The sequence below is a fragment of the Danio rerio genome, chromosome 17, assembly GCF_049306965.1.
Source record: "Danio rerio strain Tuebingen ecotype United States chromosome 17, GRCz12tu, whole genome shotgun sequence".
In the NCBI taxonomy this organism is placed as follows: Eukaryota; Metazoa; Chordata; class Actinopteri; order Cypriniformes; family Danionidae; genus Danio; species Danio rerio.
In genome coordinates this window covers 57,105,895-57,118,831 of record NC_133192.1, presented here as the reverse complement: position 1 = coordinate 57,118,831, position 12,937 = coordinate 57,105,895, and the positions used below count along the sequence as shown (strand labels likewise).

At 38.5% G+C, this 12,937-nt stretch overlaps 1 protein-coding gene across 5 annotated transcripts in view; it reads left to right on the top strand.

Annotated features, from left to right (window-relative positions):
* aqr (aquarius intron-binding spliceosomal factor) overlaps positions 1-12,937 on the top strand; it is a 103,098-nt gene that overhangs the window by 89,070 nt on the left and 1,091 nt on the right. For 3 of the 5 annotated variants that reach the window (NM_200464.2, XM_073927061.1, XM_073927060.1), the window contains 3 exon segments: positions 4,291-4,376; positions 9,156-9,321; positions 12,520-12,633. In NM_200464.2, coding sequence (NP_956758.2) covers positions 4,291-4,376; positions 9,156-9,321; positions 12,520-12,633 — 366 coding nt within the window. 5 annotated transcript variants of the gene reach the window in all.

Here is a 12,937-nt window from a genome sequence, read left to right as displayed (position 1 = left end):
TATGGTGTTTAAGTATTAAAATGGGGGATTTTTTTTACAATATTAACCCGAATGAAACCGAAAACGGTGATAGTAAGCGAACTGACGATTTAGTGAACCAATCCGCAAGTGTATGATTTTTGGGTGATTATTTGAAGGCTGAGTGATGATATACTCTTTCGACACTACCGTCCTACAGTGGGCTGGGCTATAAATGTTGCGTTTTTTTTACAATGTTAATCGAATCAAACTGTGATACAAAGCAAACTGACAATTTTATGAACTGTCCCATAAGTGTATGATTTGTGGGTGTTTATTTGAAGGCTGAGTGACGATATACTGTTTCGACACTTCTGTCCTGCAGTGGGCTCGGTTGTAAATGTCACGTTTTTGTTAACCAAATCAAACTGTGATACAACCGGAAGTGACGATTTTGCAGCTGATATGATGTTGTGTAAGTGCATCAGGCCCGTGTGTGAGGGTCATTTGTATGCGGAGGGCTTTACTGAGTTAAGCATGCGCTCTGGCTGTGGATGAGATCAGCTCGGTCTCTCATTAGCACTGAACATTTCTTGAGTGCAGAAACGAGCCAGTCTCACTTGAGTATGCACATCATGTATCGAGCGGGCAGATATAGAGCACGTGTCCACTCGCTGATACATTTCGCACTGGACACCATCTGCTGAGAGGCAGCGCTCCAGCCTCCGAGAGCCAGAGAAGCAGAATTATAATGAGACACCAGCTTATTTTAACTCTCTGCCACAGGAAATGAAACGCTAGACTGTGGCTGCGATCAGATGTCTGCTGTTATGTCATGAGCAGACCCATCCTGATTTCTGGCAGAACACTATGATATTTTGAGGATAATTGCTGTAATGTATGGGTCAACGATCAAGCAATGAATGGATATTAGTTTTTGTTAATCAGACCTTTAAAGCATAATAAAGTGGACATTTAGAATTAGGGCTGCACGATATTGGAAGAAACTGACGTTGCATTATTTTTTTTGTCTGCGATATACAGTCAGGTCCATAAATATTGGGACATTGACACATTTTTGGCATCATTGGATTTTGAAATGAAACCAACTAGATGTGCTTTAACTCCAAGAAGTGGAATGTTATGCAGTGGCCTAGTCAATCAGGGCAGGAATTGAAGACAGATGCAGTAGAGGCCTGGTAGAGCACCACCAGGAATGAATCTATGTTGGCCGTCGGCTGAAGAGAATACTCTGATTGGTTCTTCAGCAGTGAATCGGCGCGCAAGAACAAAAACTGAAAAAAACTGTAGAAAAATTTCTCAAATCTTTGCAGAATATATGAATTATTAGATTATCAGACGTATATCTGCATGAGTGGATCCCTTTGTGGTTACTCAGTTTGTTTAAAAAAAAGTCTTATGAAGTATGATTATTTTATATGTGTGTTTTTCAGAGTACTACAGGCTCTGTGTGTTTTTAGGAGCAGGCACTGACGTTAGCTGCTGAGCATCAGAGCAGAGCTTATTAACCACTCAAACTCTGTGACGTCATCGACTTTTGCTTTCAGATTTAAAGGGCTAGCTTTCCACCAGACCCCCGTAAGTGGTGTCGTTTGAAAGTGTAGAATCTATATTTTATGCTCATATGCATCACTTTGGTTTTTATTTTACTGTATAAAAGTTATTTACACTTAAATACACAGTATTTTGGATGCCCGAGCTGGGTATTTTACATTGGTTCATGTTAATATTTTTCATATGACACATGTACAAGTTATAGCTCAAATGAAAGCTCTTGCCGGTGCTCATACGGTTCTAGCATTCTTTTTACTGAATTATATTCATATGCCAAACAGTTGCTGAATGAATCGCCGTGTTTCCATGGCGCAGAAGTGAAAACAATACATTTATGATCAATAAGCAGCCCCAGATAGCACAGACAGCTGTCATCTCTCACCTTATGCTGTGCTCTTCAGGGCCATTCTCCTCTGTTTTTGAGGTGATGTGCATAAGTAATCCTTTTATATGTCCGATGTGGTCCAAACACAGTGAATTATGTTTGATCAAACAAAAGAATAGTGAAATATGAACACAATGCTCGGTCCCTGTGGCTTGTACAGCACCTCTCATCAGTTGGAGTACAATAACTTTTGCTTAGATTATGGTGGAGACATTTGTCTTTTTTCCTGTGATTACAGACATGTGCAGGAACCACCAAAATTAATTACAGCACGCTAGACCTCACAGAACCTAAAAGGTGCACTTTCAAATTTGAGTTCTTAAAAAAAAATACAAAAAGCGCCTCTTTTTTTAGGTGTTTATTATAACACAGACGACATATACAGATATTTTAAACACTTTTAATAGTGTTTTATGAAAATTCAAAGGGTTTTCTTTAAAATGATACCAAATTTTTGCATTTACACCTCTGCATGTGGATTTGGGAAGCTTTTAAATTTGGGTAGACGAAATCCAGGCGGAAATGCCAAAATAGCAGCAGAGTTTAACTGGTTAAACAGACCCTCTAGTTTTTCACGATTTCGTGATTGCTGATCCTGCAAAAAATCAACAAAGTTGCACTTTTTTTTTTTATTCCTGCAAAATTCTTGAAACGCAAAATAATCGCAAAAAAATAAATAATCTCATAAAACATCCAATTCCAAACCATATAATCACATTATATTTATTTCAGTTTGCAATTAGTTGTTTTACGTGACTTAAGGACACTGCGTATGCAGCACAGGCGATGTGTTATGGCCCATTTCCACTGAGTGGTACGGTACGGGTCGATACAGGTCACCTTTACTAGCCTTATGTTTCAACTCCCAAAAGGGTACCAATAGTATGCGCTGGTGACGTATGTCTGTAAACTAATAACGTTCTTCTGCACCTCTCACTCCAGCTTTTGGTAGCCTTTTGTTCTGCTAGGTACCCTTTGCAAAGGGTACCCAAAAAGTGGTACGGTACGGTTTGCTTTTTGGTACCTTTTGACGGTGGAAACAACCATAAAAGCATACTGAATCGTACTGTACCTGACCACTCAGTGTAAATGGGCCATTTGAGTGTCTTTTGAATCGCACGTGATTTACATGTGAAATCAATGCAAAGATGCCATTAGACATCCTGTGGTGCAAATTGAGTGAATAACATGGTGCTATTTCGGCATTTCCTGCATTTAACGCGCTTCAGACAGCAAAAGAAATTGTAAACATCTAACAAACGGAGCAGTGGAACAGACAGAACAGCAAGCAGCTTACTATGATGGAGATTGGTTCAAGGATGACGGCCGCTGGATGTGACTATTTGTGCTTTAACTGCAAAAAATGCTTTTCTTACTTAGATTTTTAATCTTGTTTTTAGTTCAAATATCTAAAAGTTCTTAAATCAAGAAGCATTTTCTAGACAAGCAAAACATATTGTCTTGTTTTCAGAAATAATAAGCCAAAATGAAGTGAGTTTTTCCTTAAATCAAGCAAAATAATCTGCCAATGGGGTAAGCTAAATAATCTCGTTTTTCGATTTGTGATAAGATTATTTTGCTGACCCCATTGGCAGATTATTTAGCTTGATTTAAGGAAAAACTCACTTCATTTTGGCATATTATTTCTTAAAACAAGACAATATGTTTTGCTTGTCTAGAAAATGCTTCTTGATTTAAGAACTTTTAGATATTTGGACTAAAAACAGGGCAAAAAATCTAAGTAAGAAAAGCATTTTTTGCAGATGTATGGCTGGTATTATGATGTGGTCAAATCGATAAATTATTTTGTTCATTTTTTTTCCCATGCTGTTGACGAGAGAAAACAAATTCTGTGAATGACCACCACAAAATCAGTCATTTTTGTCACAAAAAATCCCCCAAAAAATTATGAAAAACTAGGGGCTATGATTAATATTCATGACCACTCCAAATGTGGTCAAATATATCCAGAGCTTCTGATTCCAGGGCTGATTTCTGTGATTATAAATGATTAATAAAACCATTTCTGCATAAATCTTTGCACTTGTGTATACATCAGAGCACAATTTAACTTATTGAATCAACACACTCTATCTATGGTTTCTTTATCAGTTTATCTGGATTATAAGGATGAAGGCACTGATTAAAAGCATGGCTTTAACACTCACAGATACAGATGAAAGCATGCGGTGTATCAAATATAAAAAGAGTTTGACTAATAGGTGATTGAAATGTCAATCTGTCATGAGTTGATTTTTCTTTTGACGTTTTCAACAGTAAACATTGCCTGATTGTCATTGATTTCAATTAAAGCAACTGAAGAAATATACAGTGAATAGGCCAGTGGTAAGAGACTGTGTGATGTGTTGCAGGTGACCACAGTCGACCGGTTCCAGGGTCAGCAGAACGACTACATCATCCTCTCACTCGTCCGCACTAAAGCTGTGGGACATCTGAGGTGAGCACTTCCTTCTGCTACTGAATCTACTGAACTGATCCATTTAAAGCCATTTCAGTTTCAGCCTGTTTAAAAGTGCTGGATGAGTGTTTTTGACTCTTCTAAAACATAAAAATATCATAATATGTTTACGTATAATCAGGGCTGCAACAACCAGTCGGTTAAATCGATAAAAATTAATTACTAAAAGGCGAGGCAGTAGCGCAGTAGGTAGTGCTGTCGCCTCACAGCAAGAAGGTCGCTGGCTCGAACCTCGGCTCAGTTGGTGTTTCAGTGTGGAGTTTGCATGTTCTCCCTGCTTTCGCGTGGGTTTCCTCCGGGTGCTCCGGTTTCCCCCACAGTCCAACAACATGTGGTACAGGTGAATTGGGTAGGCTAAATTGTCCATAGTGTATGAGTGTGTGTGTGGATGTTTCCCAGAGATGGGTTGCGGCTGGAAGGGCATCCGCTGCGTAAAAACTTGCTGGATAAGTTGGCGGTTCATTCCGCTGTGGCGACCCCGGATTAATAAAGGGACTAAGCCGACAAGAATAATTACTAACAGCGTTGGCAACGTTGGCGTTGGCAACAAATTTCGTAAACGATTCGTAGTGTCGCACAACACGGGGACGCTTGATTATTAAAAAAACACATTAGTTGAGCGCGGAGCGGAGTAAACACGGTCTTTCAAGCGCACTTATACAGAGGTCGGCATCTCATAGACAGGTATGAGGAGGAAGGGAGTTCAACAGCAGGTAAATCTCTACAGAATCCTACTTTTGTTCCATTTTGAAGTACCGTAAAGTCCCTGGTGCTGATGTATTACTTGTTATCCTGCTTGAAAAGCATGACAAGTTAGCGTTAGCTCGTTTACCTTTACTGAAAAAATCAAACTGAGCTTTGGCGCGGTGTCTGGCGCTGAGGCAGAGAGAGCTGGCGCTGAGCAGAGCTCTCAGTAAGGGACCGTCGCATAAGTGCTTCTTTATTTCATTCGTTTTTTATTTTCGACTCAACCCCTCTGAGAAAGACGTGTTATATTATCACAATTATGCAGCGTTTTAACCATCGAATGCTTAATTTATGTTTTAGACATGTTAATACACACACGCACTAGTAAAACGAAACATTTAGAATTTGTTAAACGCGCAAGGAAGTCTTACAATCCATTCAAATATAATTAGCCGATGTGTTTTTATTCGTATCAGATACACATTACACACAGTGAAAGTAACTGAAGTTGAATCTACTCTTCTCTAAGTTCACCAGCCGCTTACTTGCATGTATTTGGGGAGTAACGGGTGAATTTACGTGCTGAATCCTGCATGTTCTGCTTTTATGAATAAGGCATGCGTGCGGCCACAAGTAAACGTGGCGACGACCATCTCACGTTATAGATCACGATCACTCACACGTTTATCTGAGCTGGTAGAACTTCTGTTAGAGATTATAGCCCCTTTCACACATACAGACCTTTCCGGAAAATTACCGGCAATTTTCCGGAAAGGTTGTATGTGTGAACAGGCCCTTTTTGAAAATACCGGTAAATTCGTTCTGGCTATTTTCCGGAAAGAGAAGTTGTAACATTACCGGTAATTTGCCGGAATGCTGCGCTGTGTGAATACAGAAGGAAGATTGTCGTAATAAGCGCGTGCACGTCTAGAACGGGCTGACGTGAGACGTCTGCTTTAGCCAATCAGAACAGTCAGACGCATTCACGTGCGCGCGGTTTATGAGAATAAAAGCCTTTGAATATTTTTCCAGACACCTTTAACTGCTAGATGTTAGTCAGATCACGTTTATATGTTCTTCTTAATGCTGTGTAAATAATTATCGACAAAATGTTTATGATAATCCGTTGTTTGTTTACCTTCAAGCTCTGCGTGTGCCCGTGAGCGCCCATAGCGCCAGCACACACACATATCATGCACATCTCGACATGCGAAAGTGTTTCTCTATGTTTTCATTAGAGTTGTCCTCAATACTGATCCATCGGAAGAGTTTGTGATGTAGTCAAATGTTTACAAACACAAGCGCAGCCGTTTAGAGGTCATTTCTGGTTAATGATGTCAGAATTTACCGGCATTTTGCGATGTATGTGTGAATGCTCTTTTCCGGAAAAATTGTGAACAGCGCTTTTTTGAATATACCGGTAAAGTAGTTCCGGAAATTTTCCGGATATTTACCGGTATCACTGTGTGAAAGGGGCTTATATCTCATTAAGGTTACTTTTCATTACCAATTCACAAATAATTTAACTTGTTTTAAGCAAACAATCACTTAATTTTGAGGTGTTTTTTTTTTTTTTTTAGAAAACAAGACATAATTATGCTACTTCATTTGTCTAGTATGTCTTGATCTTGATTTAAAAATGTTTAGATATTTGGATTGAAAACAGGACAAAACTACTTCGTTTTTTATTTTATTATTATTAGTAGTAGTAGTGTAACAGCTCAGGGATGAGCTTTTTTGAATAAGCGGTTAGAAAAGAATGCTTTTCTTTCTTTTTTTATCCGATTCATCGAAAAAATAATTCAATTCAATTCAGCTTTATTTGTATAGCGCTTTTACAATGTAGATTGTGTCAAAGCAGCTTCACATAAATGGTCATAGTAACTGGAACAGTGTGGTTCAGGTTTTACTGAGAGTTCAAACATCAAAATACATCAAAAATAATCGACAGATAAATCGATTTTTAAAATAATCGTTAGTTGCAGCCCTACATATAATTAAGAAACATAAATCTCGGCCATAATTTAAATAATAAAAATGACAGAAATTCCATTGGTAACACTTTAAATTAACAGTCCATTAGGTAATGTATTTACTAACTTAAACAATTAATAATACATTTATGACAGTATTTATTCATTTTTGTTAATGTCATTTAAGGTAAAGTTAGTTCATGTTAACTGCAATAACTAGTGGTAACAAGCACAACTAATGCATTAGTATATTTCCTTTATTTAGCCAGGAGATCACATTGAGACAGTACTGTCTCTTCTTCTAGTGAGACCTGGTCAAGATGGCAGGCAGCACATAAAGTTTCATATAAACAACAATAAACAATACCACAAAATTACTAAATCACCGTTCATAAAAACATCAGCTCATAAAAAGCAATTACAGGTGTCCTTTAAGATGTTGTATGAAAGATGTTTAAAAGTACTCGGAGTCGGAAGTGTGTCAAGATTGAGCTGTTTTTGCAAGTCATTTCAAGCCCTGGGAGCGTAAACGGTAAAAGCACGTTTGCCAAGTTCTGATAGTACTTATTATTAGTAAATGATAGGGATGTAACGGTATTGTAAATACCGTCATACCGCAATATTAATTTTTTTTCGATATTACCGTAGTCGCATGACTCGGTAAAACTATAGGTCTTCTGAGAAAATTTGCTCAGGCGAATGAAGTGAACGGGAGGTAGCTATCCCTTGCGGTCTGTTGTCGCTACAGATCCATGGAGTGTGCTGCAAGAAGCGGGGATAAAAAAGAGCTGTAAATGATCGAACCTAAGCGGGTGTTTTTTGCCGCGCGCGTACTGAATAGCGGTGTTGTCGCGCGCGTTCTGATCAGCTGTGTTGTCGCGCGCGTATTGAATAGCGGTGTTGTCACGCGCGTAATGTAAAGCGGGGAGGGGGGGTTGAGCGCGCATACTCAAGAGGGGTGTTGTCGCGCGCCTACTGAAGGGCGGGACGGAGGTTGTGTCGCGTAGCGGGGGCACTTTTGATCATTTTGGAAGGGCACTTTCTATCCAAGACTAAAAAGGGCATGTGCACTGCACAGGTTGAGCACTGTGTGTGCACGTGCCTGCAAGTTGGGGAATACGACTAATAACAGTCATGGGGACTGCAGAAACACAGCACACTGTTCAGATTGATGCAGACATTGACTTGTACCGCAAAAGACCTCTATCTCACTCATGGCTTGTCCCCTCAAGTGGGGGAAAGACAATGCACAGCGTTACCCACTGCTGTCAACCTGGGCCAAGTCATATCTCTCTGTCCCAGAAACCTCAGTCCCAAATGAGAGGGTTTTTTTCTGTTGCAGGGGACATTGTAAATACCCAGAGATACCAGCTTTTACCAGATTATATTTATACGATTTTCCTTAAAACCCATCTCTAAGTGAGTGAGTGATTAAATGTTGAATGTGATGAGTTTTCAACAATACTAAATTGAAACTTTATTTTTTTACATGGTTTAATATTTTTTTGTCATTAAAATTGAAGTTCCTGTTTCAAAGCTTACAGATAGATGGCTAATTTGTATGTCATTGACACTTTTGGCACTTTTTTGTAGTATTTCATTTGTTTTTTACTGTAAATGATTCAATAAATACCATACCGTGCCATTCATACCGAGGTATTACCGTACTGTGAAATTCTGATACCGTTACATCCCTAGTAAATGAGGAACTGTGATTAATTAATGGCTTACAAGATTATTGACACTTAGTTGATCTTAGTAAATACATTAACTAATGGACCATTATTCTAAAATGTTACCATTCCATTGCTTAGGGGGAAAAATATGCTAATTACTGCAGAAATATTAAATATTACCACAAAATTCAAAATAAAGTTGGGCAAATTTTATTAAACAAAAATAAATGTAATTGATTTTTATGAACAACGAGGGTACTTTACAGGTGAACACCCCTTTTTGACCACAAGTATGATTCACAAATAAGGATCGCTTGTGTCAAAACTTGTACCAAAAGAGTATTTGATAAGTGATTCCTTTGGAAGTAGGTGGTAAATGGTATTTTCTCGTTCTCTCTCTCTGCTGTTTGCTCTTCACACAGGGACGTGCGGCGTCTGGTTGTGGCCATGTCTCGCGCTAGGCTCGGCCTCTACATATTCGCTCGAGTTTCTCTCTTCCAGAACTGCTATGAGCTGACGCCAGCCTTCAGCCAGCTGACCGCTCGCCCTCTGCATCTGCACATCCGGCCTCATGAATACTACACCTCTGTGAGTCACGCATGCTCTTCACTGCGAAAATGCTCTGATTGCAAACCACTTGCAGTAGACTCCATCTGTGCAGTCCAGTTTTTTTTTTGTGGTATTTTTTTCCTATTATTTATTTTGCCCTTTTAGGGGGTCATGTGACATGAACCAAACTAGCCAGCTTCAAGCAGAATCACAACATTCAGTGCTTAAAGGAAATCCTTTGAAATGTGCATTTTTATTTAATGAATGACGTAATCTCATTTGAAACTTGAAGAGAGGGTGGGACCTAGTGTAGCTCCTCCCCTTTTTAAATAACAGCCAATAGTGTTTTGTTTTCCCACAGCTCTGATAGTGAGAGTGTTTCAGCTCAAGTGCATCAAATGAGAAGTGTTTTAAAGGGGGCGGAGCATGTCATATGCTACAGAGCATTTGATTGGTCAGAAGATTTGATGAGAAACTGAAGCATGAGGTGACGTGAATGAAACCATTTAGGAGCCGTTTACCATTGGTCCGTTTGGGAGGAAGTGACAAACTGCAAGGTTTATATGTTTATGTCAGTTTTTTATCTTCTAAACTCGAATGTTGTCACTGATTTGAGGCTCACTAGCTTATAGATATCCTGGAAACTATCAATACTATAATTTATTGAGACCTTTAAGCTTTAACCCTTTATATGGAACTCATTGAAATACTGAACACTATTAAAAAACACTGGATTGCTACTGTGAGATATAAGAAAATGTCTTAGATAATTTTCAAATAGTTTCCAGAACTGTTGTACACTATAGATGCTGAATTATGTTAGCCGAATAGATGCGCCACTCAATATGAGCCCGAAAAAAATGTTGCCCTGCATCTTACTGACTAGAAGTGTCCAGCGCGCAGGTTTTACTCCTTCCATCTGTAGCGGCTGAGTGTTGTAAAGCAGATTTCACAGCAGACACGGACAAGCGATGCGCTATGAAACCCATTCATTTCAATGGCTTCAAAAGTGCCAAGCACACTGTATTTGATGCTATAGATCAGGGGTCACCAAGCTTGTTCCTGGAGGGCCGGTGTCCTGCAGATTTTAGCTCCAACCCTAATCAAACACACCTGGACAAGCTAATCAAGGTCTCACTAGGTATACTTGAAACATCCAGGCAGGTGTGTTGAGGCAAGTTGGAGCTAAATCCTGCAGGGACACCGGCCCTCCAGGACCGAGATTGATGACCCCTGCTATAGATGGTAAAAAATATTATTGAATAGATGTGTCACTCCAAATATAACCGAGTAACATTTTAGCCCTTTTGCTAGAAAAAAAAAAAAAAAACTAAATTTAGTTCTTTTTTTTTGTTCGAAAATGCAGTGAGTAGTGAGCTTTAGGCCAAATTTAACTGCTCTAAGAACCCCCTGTCCTTTCCTCTAGCTGAACATCTTTGCATTTGGCAAGATAGTAATGTTATTATTTATTATTGGGCATGCGCCAATTAAAAAAAAATATATATATATATATTTTTTTTTTAATTAGATATTAGAAAAAAAAAAAAAAAAGTTGTGCTGCACCTCACTGACCAGAAGTGTTCAGCATTTAGGTTTTACTCCTTCCAGGTGTAGTGACTGAGTCTTGTTAAGCAGATTTCACAGCAGACACAGAAAGCACCGCGCGATGAAACCCATCTACTTAATGGCTTCAAACGTGCTGACCAAACTGTTGTACACTATAGATGCTGAATAATGTCAACTAAATTGATGCATCACTTCATATATAACTAAGTAGTAGTAATAATAATAATAATAATCTCAGCCCTATTGGTAGGGAAAAAAACTAAATCCTGTCATCTTTTTTGTGTGAAAATGCACTGAATAGTGCATATTGCACTGCTCTGAGAACTTGGTGTTCCTTCCTCTAGCTGAACATCTTTGCATTTAGCTAGATAGTAATGTTATTATTTATTATTGGGCATGCACCAAATTTTCAGACACTGATAAAGAAAAAAATGGAGAAAAATATGGAAAAAAAGTTGTGCTGCACCTCACTGACCAGAAGTGTTCAGCGCGCAGGTTTTACTCCTTCAAGGTGTAGTGACTGAGTGTTCTGAAGCAGATTTCACAGCAGACACAGAAAGCACCGCGCTATGAAACCCATTCATTTCAATGGCTTCAAACGTGCTGACCAAACTGTTGTACGCTATAGATGCTGAATAATGTCAACTAAATTGATGCATCACTTCAAATATAACTAAGTAGTAGTAATAATAATAGTAATAATAATCTCAGCCCTATTGGTAAAAAAAAAAAAACTAAATCCTGTCATCTTTTTTTGTATGAAAATGCACTGAATAGTGCCACATTGCACTGCTCTAAGAACTTGGTGTTCCTTCCTCTAGCTGAACATCTTTGCATTTAGCTAGATAGTAATGTTATTTTTTATTATTGGGCATGCACCAAATTTTCAACCACTGAAATGGCATTGCTGAAAAAGTGTTCAGTGTTCAAGTCTTTTGTGTTGTCTCAAGTGTGTTTTAAGTGCAAATTAAGATATATTTATACCTGCTCTTAGATGTTTTTCACCACATATTAACACTTTTGGAAACTTAATCAGGTATTTAGCACATTGTTTCTTCTGTCCTGCTGGGTAGATCAGTATGGGCTACAGTTCACGTGTGCATCTCACCTCACTGACGCATACAGTAGAAGATTCATTCTAATTAGATCTTTTAACAAATTACACCTTGTTTTTATTTTGTTTTATTTTCGTTTTATTTGTTTTTATTTCGTCTGTATTGGTTGCATTTTGGTCATAGTTTGTCATTTTAAAGATTTTTGTTTAGCTTTCCATCAGTGGAAAAAAATGGCATTGACAGAAAATGTTAATGTTAATAAAATATGGCTTTTTCATCAGTATAATTTTTTATTAACTTTAAAATGTCCTGTAGAATTGCTTAATTTAATTTATTAAAAAAATAATGAATTATTACAGTGCATGTTTGGTTTAGGTTTATAGCCAAGTGCATTGAGTATTTTCGGTTTCAGCCTAGAATTTTTATTACGCTGCATGCCTGTTTATTGTTAAGTGTAATTCAGTCTTTGTGTCATCACATTTCTGTCATTATTGAACGGCTGATCTCAGTCAGTTTTCTCTCCGCCTCACGCTACTGAATCAGAGTCTTGTGTTCCAGTCATTTGTGTGTTTCTGTAGGAATGTGCTGAAGTTTCTCTCTCTCTTTCTCCATTCAGACCGAGGCTCGTTCTGCCCAGCCGGATCAGGTGGTCAAGGACATGCCGGAGATGGCCAACCTGGTCTACAACATGTACATGCACATGATGCAGAGCACACAGCAGTACAGACAAGTAAGTGTGCTCAACTTTTAAGACTCTTCTCAGAGGAGTTGTCTTTTATAAAGCATAAATGGATGTCACTTGGTTTAACCCTTGTGTACTGTTCAAATTGACTACCCTTTCGTTATGTTGGGGGCTGTTTTTGCCCCATTGACTTCCATTATAATCACATTTTTTGATTGCAAAGTCATGACAACATATAATCATGCATTCTTGACTGTTGGTGTTTTCCCCTGTTGGGAAGAGGGACAATTTCAGTATAGATAGGTACTGAATTCCAGTATCGTGACAACCCTAAAGTGCATACACACAAACA